General features: G+C 34.1%; 1 protein-coding gene across 1 annotated transcript in view; it reads right to left on the bottom strand.

Moving 5' to 3' along the window:
• Window positions 1-22,909, bottom strand: part of man1a1 (mannosidase, alpha, class 1A, member 1) — a 219,887-nt gene that overhangs the window by 154,215 nt on the left and 42,763 nt on the right. Inside the window, exon 2 of the mRNA XM_087298827.1 lies at window positions 17,668-17,764. Coding sequence (XP_087154953.1) covers window positions 17,668-17,764 — 97 coding nt within the window. The remainder of the gene's footprint in view (window positions 1-17,667; window positions 17,765-22,909) is intronic.

Genomic DNA, 22,909 nt, shown 5'->3' with positions numbered 1-22,909 from the left:
GTATGAGTAAAATGAGTAAATGAGGTTTTAGTCATCTATATTTGCCCTTATGTAACGGAAGCCAGCTGGTGATCGCGTAAATCTCAGTTCTCGGATCCAGTGACAGACGTTGTTCTGCAATCTTATCGGAGCTTGTCTCCCATGCCGGCTCGCTCCCTGCTCCGACCGGTGCGGTTACTTGCACATAAACCGTCTTTTGATGAATATGATGTTACACATTGTCTATCTTTATTGACTCTTTCTTCCATAGACGCGAAGTATTATATTGACAGCTAAAGAATAAACGTAAGAGAAACAGGAAATGAAATATTATAATAATACAAAATAGATAAACATTGACAGGGCTAAGAACAATTACGAACAAAGATATTCAAAAGCAGAGAGATTTTATGAGAATGTCACACAAAACAGTTTACTTGGAACTGTTAGTGTTCAGGTATGATTTAAGGTTGGTTATGGATGGGGCGTCTAATTTAAAATAATTTAACATAACGTGCGAATGCATTAAAGTGACGTCTTCAGTTATTATTTAAACGCAGCTATGTCAGGATTGGGATAGGTTATATAATTTCATTATTTAAATTATGATTATTAATATTAATATTCTATGACATGTATTTGGGCTATTGCGCTTAAATAAGTCATCCGTGATTCTAAATTAATATTTCTATTTGTAGCTATCACTTTGCTATCGTCTTTCTCTTCTTTTTTTCTATTTTTTGTGGTTCTGCCACGGTTACGTTTGCAAAATGTCTTTAGTTTGTCCAGAATATTGCTTTTCCACTAAAATAGAGACGAAGCAGAAGGAAAATGAATGAATTGATGAATGAATGAAATGATTGACGTTTTTATGCATGTGCGGTGCGGCTTGCACACGACAAAGACGAACGAGTGGCCGCGAGCTCTGGTGGCCGGTCAGAGCCAGCGCCGCATATCAAACTGGTTAAGAGATGCTGGATGGCTGCCAATATGATAGGAATTCTTCCGAAGTTTCAGATGATATCTGGGCTTGTGCATAATAATGTAAAATAAAAGTGAAAGTCATGACATTTGGCCAAGCATAAGAAGCCTACAAGAGTGTTTCGATTATTATCATGACATGTCATGCTTGGGATTATATGAATAACACCTCGCTGTTTACCATTTCCGAAAGTGGAGCTGACGTCGGCGCGAAATTGCTTGTATAATTGTAAAAAGAGTGATGAATATTAATGGATTTCTTATATCTGTCATTTTTGATAATATAATTGATTTAACTAGTGTGAGAGTATCCAACACTCATTTAGCAAAAATGCATCCAGCATCCTAAACCAATAACTTTGTCAAGCAAAAATTATCATTTTATAGGCTACTGATTTTTTTTAAAACAAGAAAAAAAAATACCCTAGCAATTGTTTATTTAAATATGATCATCTCAACATATAAAATAAAAAAATAATGGTTTGACTTTGTGAAATCATAAAACAGACTTGCAGAAAAGAGTTAATAGAATAAATGAGCAAATACATTCTCTCCAGTAGATGGCGATTAAAGCTCAGTAATAATCCCATGATTTGCTGAAACCACTCAACCACGCATGTCAAACCACGCATTCTAAACATTAATCTTATGAAACTAGCTGAAGTGACAACTATATTAAATTTAAACCAGTTTAAATAAGTTTATATGTTTAATAACTGCAAAAAAGATCAACATTGCTAATCATAAAATACAAACGGTTGCTGAAAAGTTATAAATAATAGTTTTCTCATTTAATACTGAAAACAAATTAAAGTCAGTTATAACTGCCTATTATCAAACCACAGGCGACTCATTTTATTACTTATAATTGGCTGCGACATTGCCACATTTGCGTTAATACATTTTTCTCGCCTATAAGCTACATAACAATAAAACAATAATCTGGACAAACTAAGACATTTTGCAAACGTTTAACCGTGGCAGAACCCCAATAATTAGAAAAAAAGAAGAGAAAGACAGGCAGAGTGATAAAAAGGATAAATAGAAATATTAATTTAGAATTACGGATGACTTATTTAAGCGCAATAGCCCAAATACATGTCATAGAATATTAATATTAATAATCATAATTTAAATAATGAAATTATATAACCTATCCCAATCCTGACATAGCTGCGTTTAAATAATAACTGAAGACGTCACTTTAATGCATTCGCACGTTATGTTAAATTATTTTAAATTAGACGCCCCATCCATAACCAACCCTAAATCATACCTGAACACTAACAGTTCCAAGTAAACTGTTTTGTGTGACATTCTCATAAAATCTCTCTGCTTTTGAATATCTTTGTTCGTAATTGTTCTTAGCCCTGTCAATGTTTATCTATTTTGTATTATTATTATAATATTTCATTTCCTGTTTCTCTTACGTTTATTCTTTAGCTGTCAATATAATACTTCGCGTCTATGGAAGAAAGAGTCAATAAAGATAGACAATGTGTAACATCATATTCATCAAAAGACGGTTTATGTGCAAGTAACCGCACCGGTCGGAGCAGGGAGCGAGCCGGCATGGGAGACAAGCTCCGATAAGATTGCAGAACAACGTCTGTCACTGGATCCGAGAACTGAGATTTACGCGATCACCAGCTGGCTTCCGTTACATAAGGGCAAATATAGATGACTAAAACCTCATTTACTCATTTTACTCATACTTTTTATCATTTACAATGTCCATAACATTGATATTAATATTAAATGCTACTTTTGTGCCTTTAATAGCCTTTTTCTCGCCTGTTTACTGGGTTAAAAATCTTACATTCCATCTCCACCTGCTGGTGAAAGCTAGAGCAGCTGGCGATCTTCAATCTGCAATGTATTGCTTTTCCTGCAGTTCCCGGATGTAATGTTGAATTTTATCAGTCGAATTTGATCCACTGAATTTATGAAAGCGAATATTTGAACTGAAATAAAATGAACTGAAAATGACCTTTTGAATATTATACATCGTATTTTTAAAGGTTATTGAATATTTTGTAAGTGAAATCTGAAAATTGAATATGAATTATTGAATTTTTAAGTATGAAAACTTGTTTGAAATATTTTTCGTTGAAATATTCAAAGCTTAAATATGCAGATATGTTAAATTTCAGGACCTAAAAATACAAACCCTGGAATTCAAGTCATTAAAATGCAAGAACTTGTTAATACGGTGTATTATTTTTTTCAGTTTGTGATATTCAACAAGCTTTTTAATTCAAGACTTTAGGCATTGATTTTGTTCCATAATATCAACAAGACGGTATGTGTACGAAGCAACTGGGATTAAAAGATCTGTTCAGCTCTCAGTGCATCATCAAATGTGATCAAGAATAAGTTAAAATGTTTGTAAAACAGTGCATTTCATTGTCTTTACTTTATCACCACAGCTGCATGTCAGTACAATCATAAAGATGTTTCAATCCTGGTTTGTGTATGTTAAGTCAGGTTTATATTGTACATTAACATAACGAATATTTATACAGCAGTGGACATTACCTGTATCCTTTAACATTTGCTGAGAAAAAAAAGTGCAAAAATTGTGCAAAAAAGTGCGTCTTTGTTTGTGTGTGAACTTTGTGTGACTCATCAAAATGCTTAAATTAGCTCAACAACAAATACATCAAATAATCATTGGAAGAAGTTCTCACTGTAGTATTTCTCACAAATGTTACATGAGATCTGCTTGCTTGTCATGACGTGTTGCTATTGTCAGTCCATAATTTTCCAGTTTTCCGCCACATTGTTTAAATAGCAAATCCCTTGGCATCACTTTGTGGACTCATGGGTGTTCTGGTCTAGATAAGAGGTGCGTTAAGGTGCAATGCTAGCGCGTTGCTACTTTGAGGAACTAAAACAGACCACACAATAGACCAGCTGAGAGGAGGTATAAACTCCAGCACAGAGTGCGTTAGTTGTGCGCCTCCCTTACACATTGCTTAAAACATATGCAGGATTTACAGCAATACGCAAATATGTTTACATATGAAAAAGAATTAAAGGAAAAAAAATATTACAAAAATTACTATTTTGCGTACAACACGTTTCCTTATCCAAAGAGAGCGAAAGTGAAAGTAAAGAATGAGGAGGCTCATTCTCTCCTTCTCGCGCTGCATTTGCTCTGTAACTGTTTTCTCGCTCGTGAAGCATTTAGTTTTTCCACCATGTGGAAAAGTCCGCCATGTAAATACCAAATGTACCATGGAGCGACGCAACTGACTCTTAAAGGAAATGGGAGATGGGACTCTGATTGGTTTGTTCTGAAAACACACCTATAACATTTTTTTTTTTATTTGATAATTTTAAAACTCAATTATTATAATAATATAATTAATAATAATAGAATTAATCATTTTTATAACTTAAAACATAAAATTTATAATCATAAAAATTATGTATTTTATCGCTAATCAAATGCTAGAGGTCTTAGTTGCATACCTGACCAGAATTTTTTAAGTGGGTGAATAATAATAATAATAAAAATAATAATAATAATAATAATTCATTCATTTTCCCTTCGGCTTAGTCCCTTTATTAATCAAGGGTCACCACAGCGGAATGAACTGCCAACTTATCCAGCATATGTCTTACGCAGCGACTGCCCTTCCAGATGCAACCCTTCACTGGAAAATAATAATAATAATAATAAAAGTGTTAATAAAATATGAATAAAAACATAAGAATTATATAATTATATAATTATATAATTATATAATTATATAATTATAGAATTATAGAATTATAATTATAGAATTATATAATTATATAATTCTCACTCGCTATTTTCAAGAAACGACTAAAAACTCAACTATTTAGTCTCCACTTCACTTCCTAATCTGCAATTGCCTCTTTGAATATCACACTAACTGTACAAAAAAAAAAAAAAAAAAACTACTAACACTTCCCTTCTTAGACTTTACAGACCTGAAACTTGCCTTTAGTACTTATTCATTGTTGCTCTTAGTTGTGTAAATTGCTTCCTTGTCCTCATTTGTAAGTCGCTTTGGATAAAAGCGTCTGCTAAATGACTAAATGTAAATGTAAATGTAAAAATAATATTAATAAATAATAATAATAATAATAATAATAATAATAATAATAATAATAATAATAATAATAATAATAAAGCAAAGCTCTTCTTCTAGACCGTATGAATTTAAATTTGGATGTTCGTTCTACGAGTCAAAGTCTCAGCACCTCTGCTACCCACTTTTTATTCGGCTTCTGACCTGCGCCTCAAACACTCCGCTAAGCATACAGCTTTTGTTGGGTCATTAATACTAGTACGGCTATATTCTGACAGAACATCATGGTTCAGCAGCCACTGTGCTAAATGAGCACACAAGGGCTTGGAGCCGGACTGACATGTTCTTCCTCCTCCTTCCCCGCTATCTATGCTCTTCTGCACTTTCAAAGACTGTGATTTTTTTTTTTAATTGCACATTTCATGTCAGGGACCATCACAGAACAGTTTCATTTCACTGTTGGGAAATGATTATTTCCAAATCACAATCAGATTGCTGGGCACCGTGGAGAAAAAGACTGGAGGAGAGAAGGCCTTTTCCCTGTGCGTTTTATTAGAGGAAGTGGTCGTGAGTGACAAGCGCACACATTTGGGAACTGTAGACGGTTCATACTGTACCTGAGCGGCTTCATTAGCCAAGGCTTTTGTCTCAGACCCTGCTGGTTTCTTACACAGAGATCCAGTCTGGAGAATCTGCTCCTGCGCTGTGCTCAAATGATTGGCATATGGAACAGAATGGCCAGTATTCAGCTACGTGACATACAAACACTTGGAAATCTCTATTGAGGTCAATTTCTAATTCTTTTGGAACAACTTTTAAAGGGTTAGTCAACCCCAGCAAATACAAATTGTGTTACTAATTATTCACCATCATGTCGTTCCAAATACCGGAGACCTTTATTCATCTTTGAATCTCAAATGAAGATATTTTAGATGAAAACTGTCCAGTCTAGTCCAGAAAATAAACTTTAGTGATTTAACTGTAATCATATGAAGCTCCAAGAACACTTTTATACACCAGAAAAACTTTGTTTGTAAATGTCTTCCATTTCAGGTGTGGGTGCGCTTTTACTATGACCAATATGATGCTTTCATATCTTGATGCTGACCCTCAATATATTGTATTGTCCATAGTAAATGACACCACACCATGACATGGAAAAGATGACATTGGGGGTCTTTTGGTGCACAACATTTCTTCGCAATTTAAATTATTACATTTGGACCACTAAAGTCAAATGTTTTACAGTGGTTTCCTTTCCTGAACATCTCACAGCCTATGCTGTCTATTAAGGTCAAATATTTCTCGAGTTCACTCAAAAATGTCTTCATTTGTGTTCAACGTTCTTGGTGTGGGATTGGAATGATATCTGGGTGAGTAATTAATAATTAATAACAGTGCTTCCTTCAGGTTTGAAATATACTTGTGGTGGAAGTTCCATTAAAACAGACCTTTCACCCACAGCACATAAATATGGGGATGCACCGATTTGTATTTTTTGGCCGTTATCGATAACCGATAACTCTTAAGATTCGAAGGCCGATAACCGATATATACTATAGATATACTACATATATACAGTATATATATATATATATATATATATATATATATATATATATATATATATATATATATATATATATATATATATATATATAGGAGAGGCCGATAAATATAAACATTTCAAAATGTTATATTTTTATATAGTAAACAACTTCTTTTTTTTTTTTACATCATAAACAAATCTTTGAATTATCTGCTCAAAGCAAAAAGGGCAATCATCAAAATTACAAGGTGATTCTATAGATATATTCATGAATTCACATAAATCAGCATGCCAACAAATAAATTTCCTTTTCTTCGTATAGCAAATTAACATGCAACTTGACTGTTATATAAAAAAATTGTTAACTAACAATATGGGATTTAATTAACAAGTAAAATAAATATATTTTAAATAAAACGAAAAAGAAAAAACTGAGAGGTGTAGCTGGTGTTTTGACAGTTGAGGTGTTCTGACAGTTCTGAGCCACCGTACAAGCAAAAAGCTAATTACAGACTTTATGATTTACTTTAGAAAATGCAGCATAAATGACACCCATTTGCTGTTTAGGTGGCCTACTCAAGTAAAGTCTATGGGCTATTTTTTAACGATCTAGGCACAAAGTTTAAAGCGCGTGGCAAAAAATCATTAAGGTGTCTGTATACACTTTTGCTATTTTAAAAACGAAAAAATATGTTTTGCGCCGCGGCACATGGTCTAACAGGGTTGTGCGTTTTCTCTTAATGAGTTATGAGCACGTTTTGAGAATAAACCAATCAGAGTCTCATCTCACATCAGGGCAAACACATCTTGCGCCTTATTGTCCGGGTGTATGATAGGGCCCTATGTGTGGGAAGCACTGTAATATTCTATATAAAGATTCAAATTAAATATATTTTTATTATTATTGTATTGGATTATAAGAGATTAATTAATTCTGAATCATAAAGTGATACTGTGTAACTATATATTAAAACAATTATTTTAATAAATACTAAATAGTTTTACTGCATTTTTCTCAATCAAATGTATCCTTGGTACATTAAAGCCTTATTTCAAAAGGTGCCAATTCATTGAACATTTCTTTAGAGAAATCACTGTAATTGCTTCATATCAATTAATCATTGATACCCCTTTTCTCTTTTACTGCATTCTCCTCGCTTCTATCCTCGACTACTAATATGATCTTAAACAACCTAGACTGTGTGAAATATTCAAACTCTCTCTCTAATCCACCGATTCCACAGGCCTAATGATTTTTTTCATGGTTGGTTAAACACAATTCATCAGAAATGTTCCGTATACTGCACAAGATTTAATGCACTTAATGCAAGTGAGGTCAAAGGAATGAAAGAAAGACCTTTGCACAGCTCGTCCCCGTGTATGCGGCATTGCACAGAATACATCTAAACCAACACGTGGCAACAATTTCACACGTCCGGTTCACACAAGCGAACATAATGTCTTGACTAAGCACTTCCATATGGCTTGACTGGAGCCTGATTTTTTTTTTTCTGTAAGCTAAAAGCCCTGTGGGTTGTAAAGTGACTGCTTTTTTTGACTACTCCAGACTTCCAGTAAGATTTTTTGCTGCGTGTTAAAGTATACAATATTTTAATCCAATATTTTAATCAGCCACTTGAACAGCAGCAATTTAATAATTATCAGCATAGAGAACAATAATTACTTGACATAGCATTGTTTTTGGTGCCAAACGGGCTGGTCAAAAAGCAATGTTAAGTGATTGTTAAGTTAAATGACTTCCAGTAAGGGCTTGTGTATGTGTTGGAGTGCACTTTATTATTAAACCAAATATATGCAGGGTTACCAATCTAAGCCAAATTTGAATTTCCATGATTTTAGTTGACTAAAAGCTGAATTCCCATGACCTATAATCAAAGGACAAACAAGACAATGTTGTGCTTTGCACATTGTTGCAATGGCTTTAGCTTGAAAATCATTTTACAGCACTGTAATAGCCACTATGAGAAAAAGAAAATTGACAACTTACATCAGATTATGTACAGCTTATTTGGCTGCAAAGTGCCCCCTTTTCCATATTGATAGTTTGATTGTAGTTTAACATGCTGCATTTAGTGTTTCTTTTGTCAAGTTTTTAGCAAGTGGTCATTTCGAAGCTCCTAAAAGTTATATTATCCACACATGTTAGTCAATAACAGGTATAGACTGGTGACTGCATTCGACATATGTAAAAATTGTCAATTGAGCCTCTCTCCAATCCCAGAGGCTCTGTGCTGGTTGTGGAAAGTCAAAACTGACAAAAATAAACTGTTACCCGTCTTCCCCTGAAATGTGTAGAGTTTTTGTATGGTCGGAGGGGTCAAATTTCGCTGCATGTAACAGTGTTGTGACAAATAAAGGCTCATCATCATTACGACTGGCTAAGATTGGCATTGAAAATTCAGAAATGTGCTTCAACCAGCTTCCTAAGAGACAATAAATAAATAAATAAAAATTTATAATAAATGGAAACTAAAACTTATAGCGACAAACAAAAATCCATGATAATCTATGACTTGGAGAAAAAAATGCATATAAAAATCTCTGAATTTCAATGTCTGGAATTAGGGCTGCACGGTCAATCAAAAAAAAGATTGTAATCTTGAGTTGACCCCCCACATGATCTTAATGCAGCATTTCTACAATTCAGCCAATTATATTTTCGCACAAGTTTCCGCATTGTGTTATACACATTGCTCAGCAATATACTGTAGACACCTCTAAAGGGTGTTGAAAGAGTCATAGCTAGGGCCAGACGGAATCTGCGGATGTTTTTTGCTATTTCTGCGGAGAATTTTCGTAAAAATCTCCGGATTTCTGCAGCATTATTTTGGGAGTATCATAACTAAAAGCTTAATAAGTGCTAAAATAAGCTAAATAAATAACTTTTATTTAATGTTTAAAATGCAAATCCAATTATAATCACTTTATTTGATAAACAAAGCAAGTCTCTCATCTAATATATCTACTAAAAGACAGAGAATATTACCGTACAAACTGCATTGTACATAAAAATCAGATGAACATTTTCATATTAGTCATAATGTTACTGTAATTAATTTAAAAACTGAATAAATATAGATTTACACACATTCACTGAAGAAAATAAACACAATTAATGATGGGCCTAGTCATAGCATTTTAGACCATTGGAATAGACCATTTGAAATTCCATAATATTCCAGAAATTCCATGACCCGTAGGAACTCAGTAAATCAGTCACAAAAACGTAGAGCTTCATTGAATTTTTGCACGGTCAAGATGATCTGCTCAAAACAAGCATTTGAATAGAGGGGAAAAAATGATTTGCACATGGGTTTTGGTGCTGGAAAGGCTGGTCTGAGTTTTTCAAAAAATGATGATCTACTGAGATTTTCACTCTAGGGTTTTCAGAGAACTGTCCAGTGAAACATATAGAAGTAATATGCCTTGCATTTCGATATGGCTCGACTGCAACCTAATAGTTTTCTTTCCTTCCACGAGCAAAAAGACCTGTGACTTTTTGTGACCACCCTTGTTGATCATGACTTTCAACAAAGTCTTTTTATGTGTCAGAGTGTTCAATATATATATAAAGCAATTGTTCACACAAAAAATTAAGTTTACCCAGTATTTAATTTCGCTCAAGTGGTTCCAAACCTTTATGATTTTCCTTATTACGTTTAACACAAAAGAACATATGTTGAGAAAAGCTGAACAACTATTGGCATTCAGGAATATCAAACACAATGGAAGTGAATGGCTTCACTTCACTTCACTGTTTTCAGGTTTCTTCATAACCTTCTTTTGTGTTCAACAAAAGAGAAAGTAAACATTCAAACATGTTTGAAACAAGTGAAGGGTGATTAAATGACAACAGAAATGTCAGTTTTGGGTGACAACCATTTAAAAATATATTTAATCAGGCAATAATATGGCAGCCACTCAATCATATAAGCCTATAGAGGTGGCCAAGAAGTTTAAACCCAAATGAAGAAAACAATCATATGAACAGATCATTTGCTAGTGCTAGTAGAAGCTGCTAATCTACTGGGATTTACACACACAGCCATTTCCAGGATTCACAGATAATAGTCAAAAAAAGGAGCAAATATTCTGTTTTTAGGGCAAAATTGCCTTGTATTTCCATTTCCCTTGACTGCCACCTGCTTTTTTTCTGCAAGCTTAAAAACCCTGTGAGTTTTGTGACAACTCTCGTTGATTATGACCTTTAGCGAGGTCTTTTTATGTCGAAGTGTTCGATATGATTAAAGCAATAATTCACCAAAAATAAAACTTAACTCAGGATTTACTCTAACCCAAGTGCTTCCAAACCTTTAGGTTTCTTTATTCTGTTTAACACACACACACACACACACGCACACACGCGCACGCACGCACACACGCACGCACGCACACACGCACGCACGCACGCACGCACGCACACACACCCTTCACTGCTTCGCCATTGAGAGCGTCAATACTCACTACATTAATCTCGTATTTAAAGGAGCCGCTGCAGCATAAAATCAGCAAATCAGTTATATTCCAGCATACAACGTGCTTTCTAGCGTGAAAATGTTGCACACTTTTTATCAAATTCATTTAACAATGGAAGATCAAGTTGTTGTGTGTGTTCTGTATGTCCATATGTCTGAAATATCCTGAAGCAGCAATACTGTATTGTACTGTCATTATAGTTACCATGAGATTCCTGCTACCATGTGATACCTGATTCCTCAACATTCTGATTGCTTGCTGCTGAATCGAATCATAGCTCATTTTCTCTAAAGTTGACTTAATTTCAACTCTCCTCGACGCCCAGACCAATGAAGATGTGTCGCACCGCTCCTTGAGTCTTATCGCCGCCAGTTATCCCATTGAAAATGAATTACTTTTGGCTACTTTGATGCTCTCGCCACTTACACTGTGAAGTTTTGGGTGATATTCCTTTAAAGAAAATATTTAATTAGGCAATAGCATGGCCACTTTATGTCTAAATGCATCAAATTGCTCCCAAGAAGTTCAAATTGAGCATCAGAATAAATAAAACTATTTATTTGTTGGTGATTTGAGTATTTCAGAAGCTACTGGGATTTCCGTAAAAAGCCATTTCTAGGGTTCACAGAGAGAAAAAAAAAGAAAATATAAATTTTTCAGTCCAAAAATGCCTTGTATTTCCATTTCCCTTGACTGCAACCTGCTTTTTTCTCCGTGAGCTAAAGCCCTGTGAGCTGTAAAGTGACTTTTTTGTGTGTGAAAACCACCAGTGATCATGACTTTCAGTAACTCCTTTTGTTATGAGCCTACATGTGCGATCTGTCCGGCCCATATCAGCAATTCCCATCTCACTGAGAAACCAGATCCAGAGTTATTCCAGCTGCCCGAGCAGGTACAAAAACCTCCTGACCAGCATTATTCCAGATCATCTTTTATTCAGAGCCAACGTACCATTAACCCAAGCTTTAAATTTATAATGGTGAGCCCTGCCAGACAAAACGCAGCGACGGCTGAGCATGTGTTCAATGGTCTCTGATGTGGCCGTACGCCCCATGGGGCCTGCCTTACTATTTGAGAAATTGACGAGCACTCAAAACTGCCAGGAAAAAGCATGGCGCAAAAAAAAGGGTTCGGGAGGTAATAGCGTGTGTGCAAGAGCTGTCTGGCTTTGACTGACACGGGGAGTCATTTTTAAAACACACGCATAAAAATCGCACGTCTGAGAGTGTAGACGGGGACATGAGGAAATGTAATGTACTTCTTGCCAGATTGTTATTCTGATAGTGTGTGAGCCAAGTAAATTAAGACCGTATATTCTGCTGGCACGTCCAGAAGCAGAATTATGGAGGTTAATCAAATGTGTGCTGTAAATCCCCGGCCTGCCCTCCAGCTGAGTGCCAATTGACTATGTGGAGTTCACAACACAACAACAGCATGTCTGATGAATCTTTCATAACACACTCAATCTCAACTCTGAAAAACAGCGATATGCAAGACTTACAAGACTCCGAGAACTCGGTTAATTAATTGGGAACATGGTCGGAAAATTGTTTGTATGGTATGAAACATTTTGCAGTTTAAAGGCAGACTCTGAATTCCTCTTTTTATTTGAATTGTAACAGTGATGCACCAAAATTTAGCCAGCAAGTTATGAAAAATGAATAAATAAAATAAATCACTGTGACCCTCATAACATTCAGTTTGTCAGCACATTCCTGCCACAAACTGAACTGTGTTCATGACACCTGCATAACAGTTAATAAAAGATCTGACTTTTTATACTGACTATCCTAATCAGTTAAAAATGCCCTAAAACAGTGGTTCCTAAAGTGGAGATAGTCACGTGACAATAAGGGGAGGGGGGGTATTTTTGGAATATCAACATATATGTTGTTCCAACAATATCATATATGTTATTAAACTTTCAGAGTTACTTTATTTTATCCATAAGCTACAGAGGATAAAAATAGTATTTATTAGTTACATATAGGGTTGTAACAATATACCGGTATGACGGTTTACCACGATTTGAACGTGCACGATTATCATACCATGAACAATTGCATATCAACGGTTTTAACCCTTAAAGACTGAGACAGCCGCCCGCGGCTAAAAATAAGTATTGCTCTTAAATGTTTAATAACTTTTGATCCGCTGATTCATACAATTCAAAGATTGGCATAAAGAAGAGAATCTCAGCTTTCCAGTGCTGTATCACATACCATTCGCGGACTTTCAGAGGCTCCAGAATCAGTGCGGTTACGTCATCAAAATTTGACAACGCTGATTTGACAAAGAAACGCTCGTCACTGTGTCTCCGGACAAACCAGACATGATACATTGATGCATTGTCCCTCCTCCATGCCCAGATTGGTTCAAACTCGCTATATCACAACCAATAAGCATAGGTTTCGCTTTTGTTTGTGGACCAAGCTTTTTGAACAACACGGAATGAGAGATAGGCATACATTTATGCGCGGCAAAATAAAACGCAAAAAAAAAGTTTTGCATGAAATAATTCTCATACTAAGTACTTTTGCATGCACAGCAGCACAGAAACATGACAAAACAGTGACACAGCAAAGACGAACTGCTGCTCTTGCTGTTTTCAAAAGACGCAAATGAAGGTGCAGCTGTTTGTCTGCATTGCAGACAACCATATCCAAATCCATATCCACAGACAACCATATCCATGCTGGCACATAAAACCTAAGGATGTTCTATATTGAATCTAGTTTCGTTATGTAACTATTTATAGTATAGTAAATATTTATATCTATTTTTTACTGAGGATTTGCACCATGTTTATTTGGACTTTATTTGGACTTTGACACATTATTTATTATTTACTTATTTTTTTATTTGTTCATTGTAAGTGGTGTTGTTTATAGTAACTAAAAATATATTATTTGGAAAAAGTCAAATTTGCTTCACTGTTCTATTATTTTGTAACATTTGTAACATACCGTATACCGCGAAACCGTCAAACCGTGGTATTGTTTTAGACGATTATCATACCGTAAAAAATTCATACCGTTACAACCCTAGTTACATAAAATAACAACATGCAAATAAAAAGCCATCAGCCTTTCAATTCTTTTTCCATTGGATTGTGACACCTGGGGGTATTACACTAGATTAATGACAAAACAATAGTGTAAGTTGCAGCAGATTGATTTTACAGCGCAATGTTAATCTTTGACATCTTTATAGCACTCATGTACATTAAAAATAAAGGCCACGACTGAACAAAGACCGATTTTCAAGTGGTTGTCTACAAAATTAAACCAAGAAAAGTCTTTTCCAGTAAACATTGTTCTCACCATTCTCATTAATTCAATTCATCTTTATTTGTATAGCGCTTTTACAATGTAGATTGTGTCAAAGCAGCTTTACATAGAAAGAGTGTAGTTCAGTTTTTAGAGTTTAAGTTCAGTTCAGTTTAAATTAGTTCAGTTCAATGTGTTTTAATATTCACTGCTGAGAGTCCAAACACTGAAAAGTAATCCATCACTAAGTGAGTTTAATATTAAATTAAAAAAAATAATAATGAGTATGTATATATATATAGTTGTTAGACTTGTGCACTTTCCTTGTGTTGTCAATAAACTTGTTTATATAGTTCCTATTGGTGTGTGTCCACTGTTGTGTACAATGTTTGTATGTTTATAACCACCTACGAGAATAGTGGGGGTTGTGAGTCACTGGAATTGTTCTCTTGGGGGTCACGAGCTGAAAAGTTTGGGAACCCCTGCCATAAAATGAAAATCTGGGTACACCAAGGCATAGTACAATAATAAACGACCAGCATATCAAAATGGGTATACTGTAAACCTCAGACACCACTGCTTCTTCATTCTCAGGTAAATTTCACGAGTGTAAAACTCCAAAGAACAACAGGTCAAACAAAAGACAAAACAAACTGTGATGAGACTCACGGGACACACCCTTATCATTTGCATGTATGCCTAATTTAGGTCATTCATCCGGACCTAATGAGCAACCACATTGTCAAGAAAACATGACTCATATGCAGCTCTGATATCATAAAAAAAAGCTCTGAGATCATTAATATGAATGCCTCAAGCTGTGTTTGATAAGCCAAATGTTTAGAAAAAGCGTACATTGTGATGTGCATGTTTGTCTGTAAGAGCAGCACGTCAGAGCGGAGCTCATTAATATTCATGACACAAACCATATATGGTCAATCATGGACCTTCTGATTCTATAGGTAAGATTTTTTTAACTTTTATCATGGAGATTTTTTTCACTTACTAAAGCCATAAACCTACTATGTAGATATTCTAGAATGATTTAATGCATTAAACCAACTCGGTATACAAGAGCTTTAAATAAATGCATTATATTCCAAACATGTAGGTCCGTTTTAATTTTGAAAAGATATACAACAAAATATACAAGATTCTAAAAAAAATAATAAATAAATAAAAAATAAATAAATAAAGCTAGATATACAGTGATATTATAAAAACTTTAAAAACAATTTATTCAGATGTTTTACTTTATCAATGCAATCGCCCCTCACCAGCAATATCTTAAACATAGTTTGTACACAATTTGCACACAAATGCACTGACAATAAGAAACAATCAAAAGTACAAAAACAGTTTAAATCCCTTAAAAAATGCAATTAACTTATAATTACAATGAACAATTAAACCTAATAGGTTGGCTGCCATGCAAAAAATGAAATGTTAATTAATCAGTGATCCAAGTCGAGTGCCAAGTTTAATCCAGTAATCAGGCATCACAGCTGCCAAAGAGAATTACCATTATTATTAGAGAAAAAAAACAGTATTTTTGGTTTTGGACAATAAGCTAAAATGTATTTAAGTGCTTGTCATTCCTTTAGAAATATGTGTTCCATTTTTCTCATAGTATGATTTAGGGCTGCACGATATTGGAAAAATCTGATATGGTGATACTTTATTTTTCTGCAATTAATATTGCAATATGAATAGCACTACTTGACAGTTTTCTGGGGGGTCTAACAGTATTTAGGTACAGAAACAAAGAAATGCTTTTATTACTTCAGGTAATAAAAGCTTTTTTCCCTTAAAACAAGTAAAATCATCTGCTATTGGGGTAATTAAAATAATCTTGTTTTCACTTTTTTAATGAAGATATTTAGACTAGAAATAAGTCAAAAATGTAAGTAATAAAACTTTTTTTTTGTATAAATTATATAAAATACGTATAAATATACACTACCTGACAAAAGCCTTGTGGTCGGTCACAGTTGTTCGAGCAACAAATAACAAATTCTTCAGCAGGATAGTGCTTCTTCTCATATACTTCAGCCTCCACATTAAAGTTCCAGAAAGCAAAGAAGGTCAAGGTCCTCCAGGATTGGCAAGCCCAGTCACCAGACATGAACATTATTGAGCATGTCTGGGGTAAGATGAAGGAGGAGGCATTTAAGATGAATTCAGTGAATCTTGATGAACTCTGGGAGTCCTGCAAAAATGCTTTCTTTGCCGTTCCAGATGACTTTATTAATATGTTATTTGAGTCATTGAAAAGATGTATGGATGCAGTCCTCCAAGCTCATGGGAGTCATACACGATACCAATTCTTTCTCCACTGCACCATGACTTTATATTCTATACTGTACATTATTTCTGTCTTATTTCTATTTCTTTTGTCTAAACAAAGTTAAGCCTTACTGTCCTAATTAAATAATTAAAAATCAAGGCATGATCATATTTTAGTTTGAGTAATCTAGAGGCCTTTCTCTTTCATATTAGTCACTTCTGATACCAAATGATCAACTAGAAGTCAAGTAATTATTTGTTGTTCCTAAAACTTGGATAGGCGACAGGACTTTTGTCAGTAGTCTGGTAATTAAATACAATTCTGTAGCTCCTGCTTGGTCAACTGTAATTCAGAATGAACATTGCATATCTTGCGATGCCACTATTGCAGATCTGCACACTGCTATATCAATGCTGAAATCATATATTGTGCAGCCCCAGTATGTTTAAAAACTTTTGAAACTTTTCTTTAGGAGGAGCTAAAAGATCCATTACAACTTCCACACTGCAAAACAGTGTGATATAATGTATTGTTGTTCCTGCATCCCCTTGAGTTATTGACGTATATTACAAACCTACCAAGAAGATGGACGGTTCTTCATGAATTATTCAAGCATTTGCATGCCCACTCACAACCTGCGCTTTTCAGCTTCAAAATAGAAATGGGTCAAGAGGGTGACGAGCAAAAGGGGCACAACATTTCTTCAGAGGCAGGAAAACACATTAATGCGTAAAAAGGTACCAGAGAAGATCAAGGATTTTGTGAAACTATATTTGCGCAATGTGTCCGAGCTATTCCTGCCCGACGCAGTCAGAAATGGTTTTGTTTGTCCTCTTGAAAGCAGAAATAGATCCAGACGGAGCTTGTGAAGTGAGACGGAGCGGAGAGAAATCAAAAGTCTTTCTGATAGAGGTCACCTAAGCACCTGTGCAGCGTTGATGGACAGTTCTGACTGCTCACCAATTTATCTGTGTGGCGTGAAGCTGTACGTGCACGAATCATAGTTTCACGGTCAAAAAAGCACTATAGACAGTCACTCACCAAACAAATTGCTGGAGTGGCCTTGCTTGGAGACAGGCCGCAGCTCGTTGGATCCCCAGGCGTAGTGCTTGTAATTGTCCCAAGCAAACTGCATCATCTGAGGAGAAACAGTTAACATGATGGTTAATTATTATTTTTATTTGTAAGAATAGTATAGAAATTATTAACTTATTTTATAAATAAAAATGATGAAATACAAAAAAAAAAAAAAAACTAAAATACATAAAAAAATATAAATAAAACTAAATAAATGAAATAAAATGAAAATACAAATATTTAAAACAACAATAAATAAAAAATGTATAAATAAAAAATAAATAAAATGTAATAAATAAAATGTAATAAATACATAAATAAATGTTATTAAATAAACTACTTTTTAAAAATTCAATATTTATTTATAAAATAAATAAAATAAAAATAACTTGCACATAAAAATGAATAAAAACTAAAATACATTGAAAACATTAAAATAAATACGATTAAATAAATTATATATAACTACAATAAATAAAACATATATACATAAAAAATTATTAAATTAAATTAATAAATAAAAAAGTAATTAAATTAACAAATTTAAAATATATATTTATTTTTGAAAATAAATAATGAAAATAATGTACAATTAAAAATAAATTAGTTTATATATATATATATATAAACTAATACAATTGTAATTTTTTTTAATGAAAAAAAAATATCATAACATAACAGAAGAAAACTATTTTACAAACACAACTGAATCTCTGTTCTGAAAAGTAAAATTAATATGTAAATAACTAACATCAATAGGGACGGTGAAAATTGGGGATTAATACCAGTGATTAATTTGATTCACATCGACAGATTTAATGGATCCATTTCAGCACTAATGAGCAGTGCGGAGTGCTTAATTAATTGAGAAAATCTCAATGCTCATGTCTCCACCATGATTAATTGTAGATGAAAATGGGCTGTAAGCAGACGGTATTTTGAGCCCTACATACATGTTGTAAAACTAAAAACCCCTTCATTATTACGCATTACAAAAATTCCTATATAATAGGATTATAGAGCACCCAGAGGAAACCCACACAAACGTGGGGAGAACATGCAAACTTCACACAGAAATGCCAAGTGACCCAGCCACGACTAGAACCAGCGACCTTCTTGCTGTGAGGCAACAGTGCTAACCACTGAGCCACCATGCCACCCCCAAACTGAAATACTGTGTGAAAATTTGATGACAATAGAACTTTGTTCAATACTGCAAATTTCATACAGCATCTTAAAGCTAAACACAATGAAAAACAACCTCTTTGTGGAAACTCTCTCGAAGATGAAAATGCCAAACACGTCATTGTGATGAACAACAAAAGATGTAACTTCCTTTGCTGCATCAGTGTATTGGTTGCTTAATGAAAATAAAGAGCAAAGTCACTTTGCAGCATATCAACACCATATGTCAAGAACCTCTGAAAACAACCTAAAGAGAGACCATTTTCCTTACGTACCTTATGTATGGGTAAAATAAAAAACATACATATATATTAAATAATAAAAATTATTTTAGTGTAATAAAATACATTATTGGGATTTAAAGTATAGTCAAATTTAGCATCACAAGATATCTGAATACACTACTGCAATGTCTAATAACTATTCAAAGAGTCAACATGTTGGTTAATTTCATTTTTTTTTTTTCTTTTTGTCAAAATAGAATAGAAAAGAAATTATTTATCTTTAAAAATAAGTATGATAAAAATAAATAAAAAATAAAATAAATTAAAAATAAAAATAAAAATAAATGAATAAAATGAAATAAATTAAATAAATTAAAAACACAAACATTACAATAAAAACATATATAAATAAAAATAAATAAATGAATAAATAATATGTAATAAATAAATTTTAAAAATGTTATTAAATGAACACATTTTTAAAAATTCTATATTTATTTTTTTTAAATAAATATAATAAAAATCCTTTATTTCAACCTAAAGAGAGATAATTTTTTTAACGTACATTATGTATGGGTAAAATAAAAATAATAATAATATTAAATAATAAAAGTTATTTTAGTGTCATAAAATACATTATTGGGATATAAAGTAGATTCAAATTTAATGCACAATATATCTGCATACACTACTGCAATGTCTAATAACTATTCATGAGACAGCATGGCTTTATTGAATGAAAAGGTTCTGCCTCATTATCATACATGATGTGATGTGACATTTTACTGAAAGCTGCATTTCAGTTGATACCATGCTGAAACATTGATCACAAGAGTCTGTTTGCTGTCTTTACCACTTGATGCTGACAACGCAACAGGTTTTCAATCAATGGACTTCTGTGATATATATTTATTTTGAGCAAAAGGCATTCATTGTGAGACTGGGACCTATTTGAGATTCAGTTACAGACACAAAGGTCATGAATCAATCCTCGGAGTGTGGTAATTCAAATCTTGTGTTGAAGCACAAAATAAGAAATGTGAAGCACATTCACAGTTTGGACAATGATAATTAATTTCATTTGGGATCAGCACTTAAAATACAGAAGAGATTTCTATATATATTTTTATATCAGAGGTCGCGTTAACCGAATATTTTCCGTCATTGACAGATTTTTTCAACAGTGATGGAAAAATCTGAAGGCGATCCATCATTTTGATGGATTATGCTGAGAGTGATCTATTGTAATTGGTAGCTAACTGTAATTCCCAGTCCTGTCCAGCTGATGACGATTGCCCTTGTTTTGTCTCCTCTTTGTCACCGCTGCATACAGTTGCAAAAATGTCACAGCAGCTGAGTGCGATAAGTTTCTTTAAACAGCCAAATAGTTGTGATATTATTAATAAAGTTGTAAAAAAGAGGAAGTGAGGCAGTAGACGATGAAGAACTAACAGACAAAAATCCGATCCAACCAAGCGGCAGCTAGCAAGGAGGTCGGGTTTATTGTTTTTATATTGATGTTGTTGTGCACTACAAAGTAATTTAACGTTATCCATTTTTCGTATTATTTGTTTCTTGCAATCAATAAATGTTTATTATTATTTATTTTGTACTTTTATTTAATTATTTTTGTTATAGGATGTATGCTGTTTGCATTTTGTTCAAAGGTTAAACAGTGCCTACACTTTGTGTTTAAATTATAGCCTGCTGTTATATAAATTCAAATGGTTGTAATACCATGTATAAAGTACCAATGTTATACCAAAAGGTTTTATATGAAGGTATATGAAGACTGAGTCGCACCAGCTCCGGGCCGCAGCGCAAATTACTCGCGGGCCGATAATGCCTCGGATGCGGCAGCATTGGCTCGCTTACGGCCGCAGCATCTGGCCCGATTAACTCTGGCCAGATTGGAATCGAGCAGTGAATCCACAGGCATCCGGCCCGAGTACGGCAGCCGGAGTCTCCTGCAGGTGAGGATCTAGCCGGAACTGGCTCGGGTGTATTTTGCTATCTGGGGTGCGTTGTGAGCACTACCGGACTCAAAGGGGTGCAGCCACGCTCCTGGTGCAGAAGAAGCGCATGCTGTAGAAATTTTTCCCGGTGAAGCGAGTGCTTACAGGATCGGGAAATCCCACATTCAGAGAATCCAGCAAACTTTCTGATCACAGCCTTAGCAGAAATGTTTCCTAACTACAAAACGCTGGCTGAAGTGGCGCTATAAATCCAGTCTTTGGTCACGAGAAGTCAACTTTCCGATGCAAAGACAGCCTCCCTTGATGCGTTTGATTACGCACAGGCAAGCACCCAGTTCAGGTCGACCCAGGAGGAAGATATAAGTTAAGGCAGACGGGAGTTTTTGCTCATTTGTCAAATAAATAAATGAATAATTTAGTCTATATGCTCATCGTGCAAGTTCATTATTAAACTATGAATGAAAAAAGCGATCAGAAAGTCTGCAAATTAACTAACGATCAATAAGTTATGACGGAAATTTTACAACCCTCTCTGTCAAAATGAAGGACAACGAGAAAGTCTAACGCGACCTCTGATTTATATATACAATTAAAGTCAAAATCCGAGTAAGATCTTGGAAAAAAATAAAGAGTTATACAACCTTCCTTTGGCTAAAGCCTTACTGTTTTATATATTGTCATGACAAGACACCAAAATAAAGAAGCTTTATTTTTATGATTTGTGTCAGTGTCATTGTGTCAAATTGCACACCTAACATAAAAGACTACCAAATATGGTAAATAATAATCATTTTTAAATCGCTGGGAAATTTCTGGGAATTACCACCACAAAATCAGTCATTTTAAATCGCAAAATAAAATAATGAAAAAAAAAATTACAAAAAATATTGTGAAAAACTAGGGGGTCTGCTTAATGAGCAAAATCTAATTTTTTGAATCATAGCAGCAAAGTATAACGACTGCTTTACACACTTCCACAATATATTTAAGCATTTCTCAAAGCAAAAAAGCAAGCCAAAATAATCAAATGGCCCGATAGTTTAAAAATACATTAATCTTTTTTTATCTCAATCTGGTGTCACTTACTACATTTTATGTTTCTCTAAAACAATTAATTCTTTGCTTGATCTATATATATATATATATATATATATATATATATATATATATATATATATATATATATATATATATATATATATATGAGACAAACAGCTGCGGTATTTACTAATAATGTGTGCCGTCTCAACAAAACAAAGATAAGCAGTAAAGAAGAAAAAAAAAACACAAAACTCATTATTCACGGTGACAGGAAGACGCTGATGATCCCACAGAAAGGATGATAGGAAAGGGATGAAATATTGGCGGTAATTTGTGCATTAAACAATTCACACCTCCTGCTCATCCATTCTCAAAGTCGGCAGAAAGTGTTTTAGACCACAGTATTTGCTCTCCCCAGGGGTGCCAGTTAGCAGGTCAAGAGAAACAGACCTGCTGTTCTCCCCGGAGAGCGTCATACGGCACCAAAGAAAGAGAGAGAAAAAAGCTCCACACACACACGCACACTCTCTCTTCAGCCTGGTTAAAGTCATTTGCGGCTTCGGCACAGTCTGCAAACACAAGCCAACTGGCTCCAGTGAAATTAGATCAGTTTTATCGACTTCTGGCCTAACTTTAAGTGTGCCCTAATCATGTAACTCTTTGCTTTCAAAGATAGCCACTCAACACTAAAAAACACTGATTGAAAAAGAAAAGATAAAAGAAGTGAAAACAAAAGTCTTTAGCCGAGGACTGCAGGCGGAGATAAACAGATAGACAAAG

The sequence above is a fragment of the Danio rerio genome, chromosome 20 (genome assembly GCF_052040795.2).
Source record: "Danio rerio strain M-AB ecotype USA chromosome 20, GRCz13ab, whole genome shotgun sequence".
Taxonomy (NCBI): Eukaryota; Metazoa; Chordata; class Actinopteri; order Cypriniformes; family Danionidae; genus Danio; species Danio rerio.
This window is presented reverse-complemented; position numbering and strand designations above follow the sequence as displayed.